The sequence below is a fragment of the Hippocampus zosterae genome, chromosome 7 (assembly GCF_025434085.1).
Source record: "Hippocampus zosterae strain Florida chromosome 7, ASM2543408v3, whole genome shotgun sequence".
Lineage (NCBI taxonomy): Eukaryota > Metazoa > Chordata > Actinopteri > Syngnathiformes > Syngnathidae > Hippocampus > Hippocampus zosterae.
In genome coordinates this window covers 2,247,077-2,266,444 of record NC_067457.1, presented here as the reverse complement: position 1 = coordinate 2,266,444, position 19,368 = coordinate 2,247,077, and the positions used below count along the sequence as shown (strand labels likewise).

General features: G+C 45.6%; 3 protein-coding genes and 1 long non-coding RNA gene across 9 annotated transcripts in view; 1 reads left to right on the top strand and 3 right to left on the bottom strand.

The window, feature by feature from the left end:
* Positions 1-3,587: 3,587 nt before the first annotated feature.
* Positions 3,588-19,368, bottom strand: part of aldh18a1 (aldehyde dehydrogenase 18 family, member A1) — a 140,164-nt gene continuing 124,383 nt past the window's right edge. Inside the window, exons 1-7 of one of the 6 annotated variants that reach the window (XM_052070891.1) lie at positions 10,811-11,952; positions 9,841-9,983; positions 9,337-9,486; positions 8,713-8,922; positions 8,426-8,637; positions 3,888-3,954; positions 3,588-3,819 (exon numbers count right to left, since the gene is read on the bottom strand). In XM_052070891.1, coding sequence (XP_051926851.1) covers positions 8,587-8,637; positions 8,713-8,922; positions 9,337-9,486; positions 9,841-9,983; positions 10,811-10,892 — 636 coding nt within the window. In that variant the 5' untranslated portion in view covers positions 10,893-11,952 and the 3' untranslated portion in view covers positions 3,588-3,819; positions 3,888-3,954; positions 8,426-8,586. The other 5 variants (XM_052070890.1, XM_052070892.1, XR_007963192.1 and 2 more) reach the window with 5 other exon arrangements.
* LOC127604074 (uncharacterized) overlaps positions 4,241-19,368 on the bottom strand; it is a 140,516-nt gene continuing 125,388 nt past the window's right edge. Inside the window, exons 2-3 of the long non-coding RNA XR_007963203.1 lie at positions 4,478-5,382; positions 4,241-4,406 (exon numbers count right to left, since the gene is read on the bottom strand). This is a non-coding gene — a long non-coding RNA (uncharacterized LOC127604074). The remainder of the gene's footprint in view (positions 4,407-4,477; positions 5,383-19,368) is intronic.
* On the top strand, positions 13,697-15,257 carry LOC127604054 (phenylethanolamine N-methyltransferase). Its single transcript, XM_052070876.1, has 3 exons — positions 13,697-13,877; positions 14,351-14,561; positions 14,760-15,257. The coding sequence occupies exons 1-3, from the start codon at positions 13,706-13,708 to the stop codon at positions 15,196-15,198; spliced, it is 822 nt and encodes a 273-aa protein (XP_051926836.1). The 5' UTR covers positions 13,697-13,705; the 3' UTR covers positions 15,199-15,257.
* LOC127604064 (protein phosphatase 1 regulatory subunit 1B-like) lies at positions 15,746-19,344 on the bottom strand. Its single transcript, XM_052070896.1, has 5 exons — positions 19,079-19,344; positions 17,152-17,235; positions 16,986-17,067; positions 16,378-16,494; positions 15,746-16,112 (listed from the first exon to the last, which is right to left on the bottom strand). Exons 1-5 carry the CDS (start codon positions 19,214-19,216, stop codon positions 16,006-16,008), a joined length of 528 nt encoding a protein of 175 aa, XP_051926856.1. The 5' UTR covers positions 19,217-19,344; the 3' UTR covers positions 15,746-16,005.

Below are 19,368 nucleotides of genomic sequence, written 5' to 3'. Positions count from 1 at the left end.
CAAACCTCAGTCAGTCAACGCAGCACGTGAACAGTGGTTGCAGCTTCCGTTCGGTCCGACGGCGGTGGCAGCAGGGGCTTGTTGGAGGCGACGGCGAGGAGGAGGGCGGCCGGACTCTTCTCAGGCAGCGACGCGTTGGTTTGACATGGGTTCCTCCCCCACCCAAAAAAAAATCCAGTCAGCTATTTACGTTTGTCTTTATTCTTGAACCAAAGAGAGAAGGGCCGTCGAATGGTCTACTTTAAGCAGTGGGGAGGGTGTATGTGTAACTTGTTTTCTTGTGTGGGGGGGGTGTAAAAGAATGACAATGTTAAATGAATTTGAGAAAATGCCATGACTCGAATAAATGTATTGGGGGGGGGGGTGACGTTTCTGCCTGGGGCAGTTGGGCTCTTGTGCAATTCATTTTATTTGCTGTGAATACACCCCCCCCTTGTCAATCATGCTTCACGGTTTTAGTCAGACATTGCGTTAAAGTGGATTTACTTTGGGTATAACGCTTTTGTCCCACATCCTCCCAAAATGCACGGCGGGTGAATTGAACTCTTCGAATTGTCCCGAGGTGTGAGCGCGGAATGACGGTCATGTCTGTGAGCTTGCAGGACAGCGACGGGCTGGCAACCGGTTCCCCGCCTCTCATTAATTGGTTAGGGTTAGTGATCCGCATGGTTAATTGGTTAGGGTTAGTGACAAGCATAGGACATAATTCATTGTTAGTGCGGTACAGTACAGTGAACACAAATGCATTTCCCCTGCCGAGATTCGAACCCTGGATCTCAGGTGAACGAACCCGCGGCGAACCCTCTCGGCCAGCGGTGACCTGCAGACCGACCCCGCTCCCTCTCCATACATCCTCAAAAATCGGACGGCCCGCCCCTCGGGGCTCTGGCTTTGGCTTGCCGAGAATAAAAGTGTACAGCGGCCGGGAGTCGCCGAGCCGACGTGGCCCAGTGGCAAAGGACACGACGGAGCGATTTGACGACCCCGGTTCAAATCCTCGTTTCGGCCGGGGGTGCTGAACGACAGGAAAGGCACGTTCAATGGCGACAAATCTGAAAGACGGCAAAATACACGCCGGTTGAATTTAATTATACCAAATGATCTGTACCCAAATACATAAATACTATATATACATATATATATATATACACATATGTATGTATATATACAATATTGTTATGAATAAATACATCTGTATATTAATGTATATACATAAAAAACTATATATGTATAGATAGATATATACAGTATATATGAATAAATAAATGTATAAATCTATATATATATACAGTAGAGAGAAAAAAACCCTTTACATAGGTTTTTTTCATTTACAGGGGTTTTAAGACAGTAGGGGTGGGGGGGAGGCGGCGGCGAAGCCGCCGCCTCCCCCCCACCCCGAAGGAAGGTGTGTAGGGGAGGGGGGAGGGGGCGGCTTCGCCGCCTCCTCCCCCCTCCCCTACAAGGAACCTAGAGGGGGGGGCTGTGGGCCGCGGCTTCGCCGCGGCCCACAGCCCCCCCCTCTAGGTTCTTTTTTTGGGGTGGTGGGGGGGAGGCGACCCATGCGCTCCTTTTTTTGGGCCCCCCCCCCTTCTACTGCATACATATATAGATATAGATATCTATATGCATATATATATACATATATATAATTTTATATATATCCTGTATATATATATATAGATATATACATTAATTTATTCATATATACTGTATATCTATATATATATATAATTTTATACATATCCTATATATATATATATATATACATTTTTTTATTCATATATACTGCATAATCTATCTATACATATATATATGATTTTTTATGTATATACATTCATATACAGATGTATTCATTCATAACAATGTTATATCTACATGTGTATATATATATATATATATATATACATAGTATTTATGTATAGATCATTTTGGTATAATCAATACATATATATATAGTATTTATGTATAGATCATTTTGGTATAATTAAATTCAACCGGCGTGTATTCTGCCGTCTTTCACATTTGTCGCCATTGAACGTGCCTTTCCTTTCGTTGGGCACCCACTGCCGAGACGAGGATTTGAACCGGGGTCGTCTCATCGCTTTGTCGTGTCCTTTGCCACTGGGCCACGTCGGCTCGGCGGCTCCCGGCCGCTGTACACTTTTATTCTCGGCAAGCCTACGCCAGAGCCCCGAGGGGCGAGCCGTCCGATTTTTGAGGATGTATGGAGAGGGAGCGGGGTCGGTCTGCAGGTCACCGCTGTCCGAGAGGGTTCGCCGCGGGTTCGTTCACCTGAGATCCAGGGTTCGAATCTCGGCAGGGGAAATGCATTTGTGTTCACTGTACTGTACCGCACTAACCAATGAATTATGTCCTATGCTTGTCACTAACCCTAACCAATTAACCATGCGTGTCACTAACCCTAACCAATTAATGTGTCCACGCCGTGTGTTGTTAATCCTAACCGAATGTCATTAGAAATGTATGCAACGTTTTATTCCTTTATTGGAAACGAAACAACTTAAACTGACATTTTTTTTAAATAATTAATGATGTAGGCATGCATCCATAACTTTAACAACAAATATAAGGCGTATTCAAAACGGTTAACCGTGCCTTGCGCTAAGAATAGGCAGCCGAACGAGGATTTGGACCGGAGTCGTCGAAAGCTACCATCTCGTCCTTAACCACTGGACCGCGACGGCTTCGTCGTGTGCCGGCCGCTGGTGAATTTTACTCTCGGCGACCCACGGCCGGTGCCGCGCGGCTCGGGACGTGCGATTGTAGAGGATGAATGGACAAGGAGCGACGGTTGCGGCAGGTCATCGCTGGCCGAAAGGGTTCTCCGCGGGTTCGTTCACCTGAGATCCAGGGTTCGAATCTGGCCAGGGGAAATGCATTCGTGTTCACTGTACTGTACCGCAATAACCAATGAATTATGTCCTATGCGTGTAACTAACCCTAACTAATTGACCGTGTGTGTCACTAATCCTAACCAATACATGCTGTCACAACGTATGCCACTAACGCTGAATAAACGTCGTGAGAAAATTAGCCTGCCGTTCTTTTCTACGTGTAAACGACCCGACTTTCTTAACCATCGGTCACTCATGTTGGCATTTTTGCATGCGCACCAACGTTTTGTATTTTTGGAGGCTAAAAACAAGAAACGCCAGAACGTCACCGACCCCCCCCCCCCCCCCCCAATACATTTATTCGAGTCATGGCATTTTCTCAAATTCATTCAACATTGTCATTCTTTTACAACCCCCCACACAAGAAAACAAGTTACACATACACCCTCCCCACTGCTTAAAGTAGACCATTCGACAGCCCTTCTCTCTTTGGTTCAAGAATAAAGACAAATGGAAATAGCTGACAGCCCCTTCCCCCACCCCTCCCAAAAATCCAATGTCAAACCGACGCGTCGCTGCCTGAGAAGAGTCCGGCCGCCGTCCTCCAACAAGCCCGCTGCCGCCACCGCCGTGGGACCGAACGAAAGCTGCAACCACTGTTCACGTGCTGCGACGACTGACAGATTTGCGCAACTCGTTGATCATTCTGTACATGTCATTGACAACAATACCAAAGGTGCTGAAACTTTTTTTTTTATTGGTCATTGAGAGGCTGACGGCGTTGACCGCAGCAGGCTCAGTCCCAAATCCCCATCATGCTTTTGCGTTAGTGAGTGCACACCCAGTGAGTTAGTGAGAGAGCGGCGGCGACAAACACCGAGCGGTACGTCGACATACTCTCCCCTGTAGGTTTGGCTTTTCGCTCTCCCAGTGCCATGGCCTCCGCATCTCTCATTTGGGAACACTGGGGGGGAATAAATGGTCACATGCCTCATCATTTTTCATGCAGGCGCAAGTCGCCTCAGTAGCTACCTTCACCTTGGAGCCCCTTCGACGAGAGCAAGTGGTCCTTCTTCCGGATCACATCCATGTCAGAGCCCTGAAAGAAGGGGGGGGGAAACATTGTTAGACTGACACCACTCACACATTTATTGGCCGTGTGTTTGATGACATTTCGACCCTTCCTTCATCCGGCAAAACGAGCCTGCCTACACTGTCGCCCACAAAGCAGCATCCCAACGCCACAAAGTTGCTCTGGATCCAGACAAGCCAAACAACTCGCTGACCATCTCCAACACGTCTTGCCAAAGAGCACGAGTCCCCACAAAGACACGGGGTTTCACTGCTGGCTCCAAACGCGCCACCACCACTACTATCAGATAGACAACCCACGCAAACCATGAGGCATCCCCCAAAGCTCAATACTCTGGCCCCTCCTGTTCAGCATTTTCAGGCAGCCCGCGGACGGATGATCCTCATCGGTGTGCCGCTCGCTTCGCTTCGTTTGTGGAACTGCTCCTTGTTCTCATTCCATTCAGCTCCATGTGAGCCCTGCAAAACACAAAAGGTCAAACATTTTTGCAGGTGCCCCTCCTTAATTCAATTGCCATGCGTTTGGTCACCTTCGCACGCTCCTCCAATTCATTGGGCTCCTCTTCTATTCGTCTTCATGCTGCTCTAATTCGCTGGCGCATCCTGTCCCCCCCAAAAAAAAAACAAAATGAAAAACACTCGGGTTCTGCAGGTCTCACGACTCAAACCGTTGGTCCTCCTACTCTCGCCTCATGGATCTTGTTGCCTCTCGCAGCCCGCAAGTGGACGAATGAAGATGGACTTTGGGCTGTGTTTGGAGCAGAAAGCGCTGAAAATGTGCATTCGTGAAACGATTCAGGCTTCCACAATAATATTCACGTTTATAGAACAGCGGAGGACATTGGTGAATAACCTGCAAAGGGGGGGGGGGGGGGGGACGGGGTTAGACATGCAATTGGGCTTCCTCATACTGGCTGAAGGGAAAAAAAAAACCCCAAACATTTTTGACCAAGACAGTAAACTTCATCAAACCAGACATGAATCAGAGAAATAAGTGCGTACAACCTGAGAAGAAACGTTCAAACATTTGGTCAAACAAACAAACCCAAACCTTTCACTGTTCAATTCACAAAGACATCGGTTTTGTCATTTGCAACAATTTAAAAAAAAAAAAAAAAAAAAAAAAGCTGGCCAGCTTTAAAACAAACCCCCCAAAAGTTGAAAACGCGGCAAGAGAAACGAAGAGCACAATGCACGACATCAAGGGAAAGGCGAACGGGTCGTGGCGTCCTGCAGTCCCACCACCTACGCTGCAAATCGGGGAACAAACAAAAGGACATCGTGAGAAAGGCCGACAAGCGACAAACATTTGCTCGTGTGCTCGCTCGGTCGCCATCTTGCCGCAGCTGTGCACCGCGCTCGATTAAATTCCTCCCGCACACCTGACTCCAATTCATTTGCTAGCCTGACGTCACGTCGGCCAATCCGGGCCAACCTTCTTCTACCGCTGCTTGTTCCACGGTGTTTTGCACACGAGCGCCACCCGCTGACCCGCCAGGGTGACTGCTTTGGCTTACCCCGGAAATTGCTCGACTTTCACACCCCCCCCCAAAAAAATCATAGTGATTTACATTGCATAAAATACAACAAACTCGGCTCCCGTTACATATTAATTCTTCTTGGCGCCTTCAGGCGCCACGTTGTTGGTCAGTATGAGAAATGCTGTCAGTGACAACTTCTGGGAAATCCAAAGTTAAATAGACGAGTCAACCCAAGTTCGAGACCAGGTGTTGTCCATAAGGAAAGCCTCTATCATTTCGCTCAGGATTTTTTTTTCAGCACAAGATTTTCACATTCACTTCCTCTTCAATATAATATTTTCCCGGAAGTGACGCAATTGAATGAAAGTTTCAGAACCTGTCATCTTAATTTTTGTCTTTCAATGTAAAGCTCCTAATGACATTAAAAAAAAAGAGTAAAATCTTTCTTTTTTTCCAAATTAAAGAATGAATTGTTTTATTTCCGATTCAGTTATCCAGCTCTACTTTTTTTGGGGTGGTGGGGCATTTGCTGGCACATAGTCAACCGTTGTCATCAAAGCAAGCGGCGGCCTCCATCTTCTCTTGGAGGTCGCATTGCGATTAAAGAGCAGGATAGGCTACAAGCGGATGTACAACAAGTTAGCGTCTTTAGCAGATCACATGGCACCATGAAAGACGTCCACGTTAGAACCGCATCATACGCGTCAAAGACACGCTGTCAAAGTGTCCCGCTCTTAGCCCCGAGCAAGCAGGCGCGAAACTCGCTCAGAACCAACATACACAAAAAAATAAAACTGCTGCTCATGCATTTTACATCAGCCTGAGATTCCTCTTTCAGAAATAAATATCAATTATTGAAATTGTTAATTAAGCACTGCATAATTGGCTGAGAGTCGCATGAATAAATCACTGAGCATTAATTCTTGACTGCAAAGGAAAGGAGGAAAAGAATGGAGCACATTTTGAGGGTCTCTTAAGATCAACTGCGAGAGAAAATATGAGTTTTGGCCCACAGTTATGTCCAATTAAAGGATTTCCGCCTTATTCGGTGCACCCGTCAAGCGCTTTGACTTTTTGTATGGATGGATGGGAATCATACAAGGCGCTGTGGCGGCGTAGATATCCGCCCCGTGGACCATGTCAGATCAACTCGAAAGTTAAATGTCCCACGTCAGTGAAAGAAGTGTACATACATACATACCTAAATATACAGTACATCTCTCTCTCTCTCCATTGTGCGACAAATAAAAGGTTTTCCTATCGTATCTTATCTCTCTCTGAGAGATTGACATATACATACAGGTACATATACGGTATGTGTGCATGCATGTCCAGTACATTTGTGCCTTTATAGTAGATACGGTATTTTTTTTTTATTGTTCCAGTGAAAATAAGCACAAAATGACAATCACGCAATTCATCTAACAACTTTGTAAATTGTGTATAAAGGATTGAACAGATGTCGAGGGAAATTCCAAAATGTCACCTTTTAATAACTTCAAGCAATCAATCTTCGCAGTCTGCTCGGCACCGTTTGCGCAACATCAGCGTAACACATCCTGCCAAAAGCTAGACCTTCAAAATAAAAGTACACAATCTAAAAACAATTTCCCGGGCCTTGGACCCCAGCCCCAGATAAGTGTGAGAAAATGGACTCCGTAACCAAGCACAAAATGAGTTTAGCGCAAACGTGTTATTCTTTTATTGTCACATGTTTTAACTTCTTTTGGACACTCTAAATTGTTTTTTTTTTAATGGTAAATGTAGACTAACTTCAATCATTTCCTGAGTTGGCATAAGGGGAAAAACTGAAAGTTTTCCAACCAATGTCCCATCATAACACTTGCATGTGGTCCGTATGTTTTAATAGTAGTCTGCAATTAAAAAGAGGACGTGCGCTCCACTTTTTCCTGCCTTTTGAACGGAGAAAATTGTGGGGTTTTGTCTGTGCCCCTTTGGTGCCGTGGAGCTGATTGAAGGGTAAAGTAGTGCATTTTCGGGACTTCTTTAGGTGATAAGAAGGGAGAAAAAAAAAGAGCAAGAAATCCTGTGATTCCCATTGTGAAGTCTCCTTCCGTCTCTTTTTCAGTTGTGACGGCCGGATAATTAAACCTCTGTAGTATTGTCTTGCATCTTTTCTCTTCTCGCCCCACTCACAGCAGCAACGGGGGAAATTCCCCTGTGGGCCCGATGCTTGCGAAGACATCAATAGCACTTCTTTCCTTTTGAGCCCTTCGTTAATTTGGGGGGGAAAAGCGGGACGATACGGCGGCCGTGTCGACCATATCCGCGTTTGAAACTAAATATCCAAATACTATATTCTTTTTTAAGGCTTTTTCTTTTTAGATGCTCCGATGATAATATTCAAGGAGAGACTTCATTTAAGGAGCCATCATTTTCTAACAAGTCCCCGATGGAAATAGGGATTACACCCTGTGCATGTTTCATCTGATTTAATTCGAGTGTAAATTCTGTGATCAGCAGGACAAAAAAAAAAAAGTTCAACAACTCTTATTACAGTCAGATTGAAGCTTATCATGATAAAGATGAGAAAAAGGGATATACTATTGATGAAGATCTGCACTTTTGCGTATGTTTTCCTTTGAATTTCATCGGATGTAATATGTGGAACTCCACATTTGTTTTTTGTTTTTATGATAAAAAACAATAAGGTGTGTGTATATCGTCTTCAAAGAAAGATTTCAAATTACCACATGATAAACCTGCATGCCTTCTTTTCATTAAAAAAAACTGAACTCATCCAAATGATTAATTTGTGTTTCAAGTTCGAAGAAAAAAATTTGTTCGAGAAAAAAAAACATCACCATAGTTTTTCTTTTTGTTTTGATTCAATCATAATAAAAACAATTTAAAGACAGATGTGTCTCAATGGAGAGCGACGTTTTGTGTATTTTTGTGTAAATTTTATGCAAATTCCCCACTGAGGGAAGAATAACAACTCCTGTGAAGCTTTAGGGCACTCCACAAGCTGGTCACCTGAATGAAAAGGTTTCTTCAACTCAGCTGTTGTCGTTCCTCGGCTGGGTCCTCCCGCAGATCTTCGTGGAGAAACTTCATGGTGCCCGACTCGCTGAAATCGGCGGCCACGTGGCCTTCCCCCCGGAGGACCCACTTGGTGGTGAGCAGCCCATCCAAGCCTACGGGGCCGCGGGCGTGAATGCGCGCCGTGCTGATGCCCACCTCTGCTCCTGTGCGGACAAAAAAAAAAAAAAAAAAAGTAGGAAGAGGAGGAATAGCTGCCGGACAACAGAGAAGGCACTCACCCAGTCCAAAGCGGTAGCCGTCGGCGAAACGGGAGCTAGCGTTCCAGAAGAAAATGGGAATTTCTCTCCCCACAACACACCACTTTGAGGAGGCCAAGTGAGTACTTGTGCGGTACAGGTGCTGTATTGTGAGAACATGGCCTCATACAGCGCCATCAGGCCACTCTGGCCGGAGGCCGCACACGCCCGGGCCTCCAACACGGGCACCGACTGCAAGAACAATGCAGAAAAACGACAAAAAATAAATAAATGTTCACATTCGCCTGCGTTAATGTGTTTAATGTACGGCGGTAGCTTGACTTAAAAGAACTTCTCTCTCAAATCGGCTGCTCCTTTTGAAATGAATGAAATTCAAAGAGTAGTCTTGTATTCAACACATAGTAAAATAGAATGTAAAGGCAAACTGTCACCTTACTGTCACTGAACACCACAGAAACAGAGTGGTTTGCAATCACCTAAAGATGCCACAAGTTGGCAAAGCGAGGAAACCACTGCTGGTTGTCGGATGATGTGTAGCTGAATGCCGCCATCTAGCGGCGGTGTGTCTGAAGCTCGTTCAAATGGCACATTTTTGAATCGACGGCACTTGTAAGTCAAGGTAGCGCAGCAGATGATTTCAGTGACCGTGTCTTTGAGCTGACTGTGTCCCGAGTGCAGTGCCTGCCGGACACTCTGGGACAGCAGGATCTCGTGCCGCAGCCTCTGCTTGCCAAAGGCCACAGCCCCGCTGGTGACGATCATCATCTCTCGGCCCTGGTTCTGCAGCACCGCCACCTGTGGACCACGTACAGCGTCAAGTTCAAGCGGAGGAGTTACTGCTCCTTTGGGAAGCAATCGCGTTCTGAGGCTGCAACGTAACAGAACTAAATGAAGAGAAATAAACTGATTTTTAACAATACAATTACATTGACACAGACTTTAATGATTTTTTTTTAGAATACTACAATGATCCAAAATAATACCCTCATCCTGATGGACACCTTCCCCGTTTTTGGTGTTTTGTGTGATATATTTCTCGAGCACACTACGTTTCCTGGCCGGAGGCTGTCATCTCCTTACGACTGCTCATAAAACTATCGGAGGATGCAGGCGACACTTTTTATTATTTGCTTGAGCAAAAAATTTCACCTGCTCCACGATCGACGCCAGCCGGCCCAGAGCCAGGCCGCACTCGTCGCCTCGGGTGACCACGGCGCTGCCCAGCTTCACCATGATTCTCTTGGCCTGACGGAGCTCGCTGCGGTGGGCGAAGGGGCCGCTTCTCCGGGGACCTGGGTGGAGGGTGAACAACAGGGAAGCAAAAGTATGCCAAAAGAATCATGCTGACCAGAGGTGGGGACGGGTGGTACTTTGGCTTGCGTAAATAGTAAAAATATAGTTTCACTCACTTTGCCTTCAGACACAGCAAGGCGCGCAATGGATATTATATGCAGTAGGACAGTAAAAGAAGACAAACATTTTGGCCCGATGGAATATAGTGGAGATGAAGCTATTACTCTACAATTTTGTTGTAAATAAGATTTCTTATTTTATTTTTTGGTCAAATATGACCAAAAAATGTATACATATACACGACTGTATAATATTTTATGATCGAACACATTGAGCTCCCATTCCCATTCACGTGGATCTGTAACCTTGGTCACGCACGGAAAGCCGCATCAGCACAAAAAATTGCCGACATCACTCGGGAACAAAGAGGTGTGCAACAGGCGGAAAACGTTCACCACGAGCAGTTTACTCAGCAAGTGTTAAGGAAACTAAACGTTATTCCTCACAACATCAACGCTGTCGCTAAGTAAACCGGTTAAAAGTATTTATCAAAGTCAAACGACGATATTATTTAACCTTGGGGGTGTATGAACGAAGGCGACCTTTGGAATGAGTACGGAGTATTAAAGAATACCCGAAAGAAGAAACGGAAGCGTGAGGTTGACCATCTGACACTTGAAGAGAATTTGTACTGTATGTGCATCATGTAAAAAGATTTAAGCTTTCGACGCAAACAAACACTGAAAAGCTGGCAATGAATGCATTTCCCATTGAAACGTCCGCCCTCCCGTTTCAACATCAAGAATCTGGGATGCCGCTCGCTTGCCTTGTGAGAGCGTCCTGGTGATCCTCCAACGGTGGTTGCGGGGGCCCAGCTGAATCCCAGAACGCAGCCTCTGGAGCAGCATGCCGACTTTGACAGTTTCTCACAGATTTACGGCGCCTGCGAGAGCATCCACAGCAACTCAATTGGCATCAGTTGACACAGCACAAGGTGAAGAGTGTGAGAGTGTCCGTACTTAAACTGCTGATGATAATCCACCTTGTCGGTGAGCTCTTGGCCCTTTTTTGGCAACTTTAGTACCAAGTGGAAGCTGATGTTGGTGGGTTCGGCCCTCCCTCACCTTCCCTTCCCTCCCCATCCTGACATAAACCGCCGGATGAAAGTGGCCGTTTTCGGCTTCCGTGCTCTTTAAAAGGTGGCGCCCTGCCATTGTAAATACCGTAAATGCTTTCTACACCGCCTGAAGGTCAGTGGAAGAATAAATAATTTATAAAATGCGGGATCGGTAAAATAACCACATGAAAGAATTCTAAAAGTTCTACACAGAACACGCCATTAAAAAAAAAGAGATATGAGAGTACTTAGTTTTTGATCAATTTGACTTTGCCATTTGATTACGTATTGAAAACAAAAGCGTGACTTGTGCATCTTTTATATTTACTCTCTAGTGAAAAAAAAAAAGGTGTATAGGTGAAGGTAAAGGCGAGTGCAGAGAGCCCGAAGCACAGCGGACTAACCCGCCACCTGTCCCTCAGCGTCCAACATAACTCAATCGTCCCGGGGTTTAAATGCACGTTATTCCATTATTTCGGCCCTGTTTTCTCTCGAGTCCACTTTTTGCTCTTTATCTACACTTCGTCGTTATCTGTTATTTGTCCATTTGACGAGCGGGAGAGGAGCTCAGCCTTGCTTACCGTGATGCTCCAAGGCCATACTTATAAAAATGCACGGACTAACACAAAGTGTGGTAACGTTTTGAGATATTCTCTTCTCTCTAAATTGGTTCGGAAAGAGGTTTTCAGAACGTCGGCCCTACCGTGCTTTTGTATTTCACATTGGCATGTAACCAAAATAACCGCAGACGCACAACTATGTAAACAGGGCACTAATCCGCCTTCCACCCACCCAGCCCCAACACTTGTACCACATTCCGTCAGGCGCACTCAGTGGGTGCAGGAGAAAAAGTAAGCCCTTCACAGTCGAATCAAATTTAACAAGGGCATTTCTGTTCGGTTCGGACTCTGTAAAGATGAGCGGCGTCGGTGGCGCGCTGGACTGCTGCCTGATGGAGGAGGACTGGCTGAGAGGACAGACCTACTCGGCTCATTGGCACAGTCTCGGTGTGTCTCGGGTGCAAAGGTGAGCAACCGACTATTGGTTCTTTTCGATGGTGTTTTGTGCTATCATGGCCGCCATTGTACCCCTTGAAAAAAGCAAAAATTATGTGTCTAAGGATATCTTATCTTATCTTAAAGATTAAAATTTGAGTTAGGATATGTAGTGAGATTTAGGCTTTTTGGATCTGGATAGGCGAGTCCATGCAAAGGAGGGACAATCGATTCCATGTTTCTTTGTGTTCTCCTCCAGGCCCACAGTGACCGAAGCAGAGCGCTCGGAGAAATACTGGGAAGCCAGGCGACTCCTGCAGCGTTTCCTCTCGGGGGCCATCAATCACAGGCTGCCACCAGAGACCGTAAGGGGGCCCTCTGAAAAGATTGAGCATGGAGGCTCACTGCAAATCCAGGAAGGAGGGTTCGACTGCAAAACTCCAAAGAGCCTCGTGTTAGAAACTAAGACGACCATGAAGATGACATTACCGAGGTTCCTGGGATGAAGGATTTGCTGATCATCAATGGATATAAATGCTTCAGCAAATGTTTTGGTTTTTTTTCAATAAACCACAAAGCAGAGGTGACCGGGTTGTCCCGTTTGTTTTCATTCAGATATATGAATAGTTTTGAGTTATTTCATCACAGAACTGGCAAATGCTCTCAAAAGTGATGCCAGGGAGATGATCACATAACCTAATTTTAAAACTGACATGTGGCAAAATTCCACATTCCAAATACTGAGACTGCGAGACTGTGTGTGTCCATCTGCCAGGGATGAACGAGGTGTCAAGGGACCCCTGGGGAAAGCAGTTTGAAGAGAAGGTGGCAATTTTCCACAGCAGTTCAGCTGCTGCTTACACTGAGAATAGGTGTTAAATTAATCGAATCAGCGGCTCAAACTGTGTTTTGTCAGCTGTCCTTGGTTGCTTGCGCTGTTCTAAGTCTAACATGGGCCTTTAACCCCCCGCAATAAATAGGACTCCAACCTACCAACTGTGAATATTGGTTGGCTACGACTCTGCAGTATGCGTCCAAACAACACAAATGACGCATGTGTGCCTTGTTTTTACGTACGCTGAATATTTTGAAGTACATTTGGGAACGCGGTAGTTCCACCCGTCAGGGATTGGCCCGGGCCGGGGACTGGAAGTGCCAGACCTACTGGACCAAAATATGAACGCTCAACTCTCCTGTTAAGATTCCTTTTCTAAAGTTTAGAATCCAATAACCACTAGAATACAAAAATGGATGCCCCGCATATACACAGCGATATCTCGAAGAAAGAGGCAAAGCCGTGATCTGCTCGTGGGCAGGGAAAGGCAAACCTGGACTGATCGTGAAGATAGAGGCCTGCTGAAGGGTGGTTACAAGACCTGAAAGCAATGATGCATCCATTAGTGTTGCTGAAAGCCCCCTAATCTGATGGCATCAGTGCTTGGGGGCAGAGAAAGAAAGCACAAACGCACCCTATCAGGATTCAACACGACCGTCCCCAAAATTACGACCTAGGTACACCCACACAAAACGGCTATATAAGGAGGCTCCAAAGGGTAAACGGTGCACCTGGAAGCTCACAAGTGAACCGACTTGCATCCGCAGCGGAAGAATGGAGCAAACGGGGACAGAAAATGGCGTGGCAGCCATGGCAGCCTGTTACCAGCGTTTTGACCCGGCGGCATATCTACAATACAACTACACGCCACCGCGGGCCGATTTTGATCGGAAAGACAGCATTGTGCCGTGGAAACTGGCGTGTCTGCATAGAGCCTTCACTGAAGGTAAAGCGCTGGGGCACATTGCCGAGATGCCGGTCCCAACCTTGTAGGCTGACGGCAAGTATTATCAACGCAAAGGCAATAACTTGGCGAATAGGGAAGCAGATTTAGAAGTCATTGGTATGTTTGTGTTTACGGCAACACATATGCCGGCATTCTCACACGTCCGGTGATTTTATTTTTTCTTTCTTCCCAAAATTAGTGGGTAAAGTAATTCTAATACATTTAGTGCAAGGGTAATGCGGTAAGTTAAGTTTGAATTAATGTCAAGGTTAGTAGGTTTGTGACCATAGCTTGGATTTTACAGCGGGATGGGGACGGAGCCCTGCCACAGAGAGCAGAAAAACGACTTGAGGTCAACAGAAAAAGGCTTAAAATTGCCGGTAGATGCTAAAAAACGGATATGGTTACGGCTTGGTCTGTAACCCCGACGAACAGTAAGTATTATATAAACGCACATCTGACATTTTGCTAAGGTGACATGAGCGGCGAGCTGCTGGTGGACATCGGCTCGGGACCCACCCTGTACCAAGTCCTGAGCGGTTGCGAGGTGTTCAACGAGGTGGTTCTTACCGACTTCCTGGAGGCCAACCGAAAGGAGCTGAGGCGCTGGCTGCAGGGTGACGAGACCTGCAGCCTGGACTGGACGCCTTATCTGCAGCACGTCTGCAAGCTGGAGGGGCGACGGTATTAAATGACATCATTTTTCATGTGAAATACAGTAATCCCGTGCATGAACGCAGTTACTATTAAACTACTCTCAGTGAAATTTGTCAAGGAAGAATGTTGAAGTGAGAGCTGCTAACCTGCACGTTTGAGATGTTTTGCTCCTCCAACACACCTTGTTCAAATGTTCAGGATCAGGATTTCAATTGTCACTTTCAGTGCCTCGGCATGGACAGAGAAGGCGGCCAAGCTCCGGCAGGCGATCACCGACATCCTCCCCATCGATGTGCACCGTCCCCAGCCTCTGGACCCTCGCGTCCTCCCCTCGGCAGGGGCCGACTGCCTGGTGTCCTGCTTCTGCCTGGAGAGCGTCAGCCCTGACCTGGCCGCCTTCACCAGGGCCCTGGGCCACATCGGGAAGTTGCTCCGGCCCGGCGGCCACCTACTGCTCATCGGAGCCCTGGGGGAGAGCTTCTACTTTGGGGGCCCCGGGGTGAAGATCCCCGTAGTGCCACTAGGCGAGGCGGAGGTGTGCACCAGTTTGAAGGAGACCGGCTACACCCTAATCCGGCTGGAAGTTTACACGCTGCCACAGGACATGAGAGTGGGGGTGGATGATGTGACTGGGGTGTTTTTTGCAAAAGCGAAGAAGGATTGAAAGATGATGAGTGTGTCCAAAATGTGCTTTTCAACTGCATTCTACGTGCCTTTGCTGAATTGAGTTATATTTTCAGATGGACAAGAGGCTCTCCTTTTGTTGCGTGGTTACACATCGCACCCTGCAGTCCTGAAAGAGCCACTACAGGAAAACCAAAGTTAGCCAAGTCTTTCTCCACTTATTCAACTTTTAAAATTGCCCACAATACAATGATAACATATTTTATTTTCTGCATGTATTAAATTTTTATGGAAAAATATATAAAACCAGATTACTGGTATAAAACTGTATTTTCATGCATTTAAAAATGAACTTACGAATTATTGCACAACGGTACTATTTTACTTATATTTCAGTTTTATTTTCATGAAAAATCAATTGGTGTTTATACTCTGCACATGTATGCACCCTCTGCATCTATGTATAGTGAAGTGAAGTGACGTCATTCCTTTTGTCTTTATTGTTTTGAAACACTACTATTAAAAGAGCTTCCTTCACTGGTAAATCAAAGTCTTGTGTCTTTTAATAAAGACACTACATAATATGCTTCAAAATCCATTACGGAGGTTTTATTAGCAACCATCACAAAGCATATTTTTAATGCTACTATACTATACAGGAGAAGCACATCAAAAGCCTAATAGGCAAACCATCACTTGTACCACCAAAATGGACAAGAATGTCTGGTTACATTATCGTGGGTTCTTTTAAACACCACTTTGTGGCACCGACTGAGATGTTCTTGCACATACTGTATTTACAGGACATTTACAAGTATGCATGCACACAAACCTCCCGTCCATGCTTTTATGCAAAAGAGATCTTCCGACGTTCTACTTTGTCTCCAACATCGGCCTCTTCTGTGGGTCCTAACAGTGACAGATCCCTCTGCGCTTTGTTTTGCGTTCCAGCATCTACCGAGAAATGATGGCATTGAGAAAACAATTTTAATGGACATTCCGGGTCAATTTTGACCCCCGTAGTTCTTGGGTCCATTCCTTTTTGTGCACTTTGGGTCACGTCAGGATGAGTTATCATAATTTTCTCGAAAAAGGAATGACATTGAATGTGATTTTGTTGTAGTCAAATGTCAAAAAGTGCACATTTAACCTATAAAGGGTTAAGGAAAAATTGTCTCCATATCTGATTTTGTAATTATTAATTTTATTTTATTTTTACCTGAGTCCAGCTGCGTGCTCTTTACATTGTCCTCTTCCTCTCTGGAAGGTGGCTCGTCCTGGTCCACAGAGCTCATGTCGATGGAAGATAGGTGCGCTTGGGCCATTCTCTGCACAGCTGAAATTTTTTGTATATATACACTTTTAAATCGTAATGAATCCATTAAAGTTCACCAAAAACAATTGCATGTACCGGCACTCATCCCAAAAGTCAACCAACCTTACGTCTAACTACAGTGGAACACAGCATTGCACTTACACTACTGCACGGGCCAATACCAAAGCAACAGATGGCGTCCGAACCTTGATGATCAGGCCAATTCAACCACTCATATCCAATTGTTGTTTTTAACCCCACCCATGCTCAATATCACCAATAGCACTTATTGTAAACAGCTTCTTATTATGACATTCAGTTGGGGGGGGGCCGTGTTGCTGCAGCTGTGTCTATCTCATAATCCCGGATGATCCAGAGCTGCCTCTGCTTCTAATCTCAAATCACACACGCGCACACGCGCATTTCTTTGGGACAGATGTAGACCACTACAATTGTTACATAATTATACAACACAAATGTGGAACACCAAGAGCACTTGCAAGCCCACTGACCTTTAAGCGAGGGCGGCTGGTAGGTGCTTGGCATCTTGTTGACAGCATTTGCCTTCAGGACCCCGTTTTCTCCGACTGACCACTGCAGGTGGCATGGGTCGGGGCAGCGGGACATATCAATACACTCTGGAGACACACACGACAAAATGGTGCAAAACTGGATTACCTGATGAGACCCAGTGTCATCTTCAGGTGACGGTGGGTCCGTCAGTCGGAAGAGGGTGGCGGGAGTGGGCCTCCGACGTCGAATCTGAACACATCGAGAAGGTCTTGACTCACCTTTGGAGGAACACACTTCTAAATGTTCTCTCAACTTGCCCTGGTAGGGGTTGCTTTGGGGCCTCATCGTTTTCCATTTAAGCACAGACCAGGGAAAAAACGTTCACTTCCTGCTTGATAAAAACAAGTCGTCATTCACTACAATGGCTCTGTTGCCGTGTCCCAAGGCCACATGGTTAGCGTTACTAACCATTTTTCACACTCTCATACAAAAGAGAGTGAGTCATAACAACCGCTGAGAGTTGTGTAACTGAATAAATGTAAAATGGACTTCCCCTCCTATTGTAGCAGCTGTTCTCAACAAAGGATATTTGGTTGGTACAACATGCCGAGCCGAAGAGTGTGAAAGCATGCTGAAGAGTCGTCATCACCAATGTTTTGTAACATCATGGAAATAAGACAGTTTGCCGCAATATAGGAGAGCTCGTCGACCAATCGCAGAGAAGAGCGTGGGTTCGACACGTGGGCGGCTTTTTGGCATCTCCGCTTTTGCTTCTCTCATGTGTTGGATTCGTGCCCATTTCGTGGAGATGAAAACTCACGTTGCTTTGCACAGACATCAGGCCTGGCAAAACCATTTAGATTTTAGAGAGTTGTTGTCCTCTGTTCCAGTCCCCCAACATGGCCAGGATTGTGAGGGCCCTTTATAGCAGAATTGAAGCTTGAAACCTTAGTTTTGAAACCGTAAATTTAAACCATAACCCTGACATGGAACACAATCTTGAAACGCAACCCCTCCCTGGGCTGGACCCCATTTTTTGAAACCCTAACACCTGACCTTGTCACCCTGATTTGAAATGCCAACCCTGTTTTAAAAATCTCAACCTGTTTGAAAGACCAAGATTAAATGGCCTACTTTTGCTCTGCATCTGAAATTGGCAGTGGTGGTGTACAATCTCATTTTTAATATTTCTAACGGGGGAGAGGCTTTATCCCTCATGTCAGCTCCTCCTCCACTCCTTTTGATGCCTCATCACTTCTAAGAGATGCAAAAAGTCAAGCTTCAACGGCTCAGTTTAATCCCAATGCTGTCCATTCTCTGCTACCAACAGATGGTAATGCATCAAAAAACTGGAGTTCTTCTACTCCTCATATTATGTAAGTAGCAGTCAATTTGGTGCGGGGATAAGAGGGCAACGCGATGACTGACAAAATACAGTCGAAGGTTACACAAAGTTCACTTAAATGCACTTTGGGACTAAAAAAAGGCCACTTCTTGATTGATGAAGAGTAGTCGGAGCCTACTCCAAATAGACTCTGTGCTGTGTTAAACTGATGGTGCTGTCCTCTGGAATAAATTAATGCCATACCTCAAAAGATGCTTCACACAATCAAACAGAACAGAATCACACTTTTGCTCACTTGTGTCATATGACCATCACCTGGAAAAGCAGTCGAATGACAGGCAGTTAGAGGAGGCTTGGTCAGGAAGCTTGGCTTCAATTTAGGCTGATGTTTTTTTTTCATCATTATTGTTATCATCCTCAAGCAAATATATTATATTACGCTTGGTAACACAATAACTTCATGTCTGGATTGAAGACAAAAATTGTGAGAGTAGAAAGGGGTGTATCACAGTTCTGCCATTTCAAAGATGACAGATTTGAGTCTTAGGATTGTCATGATTCTTTAATGATATATCATTTGAGGCTTTCTATCTACTCAATGAACCATTACTGCTGCAGTTTTATTCGGGTTGTTTTGACATCAATTCCGTTTTATGATATGGGACACTTTTTTAAATTCATCTAGATCTATCTATCCACTCTAATGTGATATAATAGATGCCTTGTGCTCCCCTGCATGATTCTCACCATTTCCACTTGTCGCGGGTCCAGCTGGATGGGCACCGCCGAAGGCACCGAGAATTGGATCTTCCTCTTGGCATCGCTGTCCTCAGGCTCTCGTTCCACTCTCGTCGTGTCGATCCCCGCAGGCAAAAGGGGCTCCATGATCACAAGCCGCCAAACCCTTGTCAAAAATTCCAATCTCCGTCTCTTCGTGTCAGTCCCACTCCCACATATGCACACTCGGTCACGAAGCAACACAGCGGCGCGTGTTCGTGCGAAGGCTTATGACGCAATCAACTGTTGCCGCAAACATC

What these genes read in the sequence shown, in the direction of transcription:
- LOC127604054 (XM_052070876.1), top strand. Translation starts at nt 13,706, where the DNA reads ATGGAGCAAACGGGGACAGAAAATGGCGTGGCAGCCATGGCAGCCTGT. An exon ending in GCATAGAGCCTTCACTGAAG is followed by an intron (nt 13,878 to 14,350) that starts GTAAAGCGCTGG and finishes CATTTTGCTAAG; the next exon opens with GTGACATGAGCGGCGAGCTG. An exon ending in TGCAAGCTGGAGGGGCGACG is followed by an intron (nt 14,562 to 14,759) that starts GTATTAAATGAC and finishes TGTCACTTTCAG; the next exon opens with TGCCTCGGCATGGACAGAGA.
- LOC127604064 (XM_052070896.1), bottom strand. Translation starts at nt 19,216, where the DNA reads ATGGAGCCCCTTTTGCCTGCGGGGATCGACACGACGAGAGTGGAACGA. An exon ending in ATGACACTGGGTCTCATCAG is followed by an intron (nt 17,068 to 17,151) that starts GTAATCCAGTTT and finishes TGCCACCTGCAG; the next exon opens with TGGTCAGTCGGAGAAAACGG. An exon ending in CCAGCCGCCCTCGCTTAAAG is followed by an intron (nt 16,495 to 16,985) that starts GTCAGTGGGCTT and finishes AAAAAATTTCAG; the next exon opens with CTGTGCAGAGAATGGCCCAA.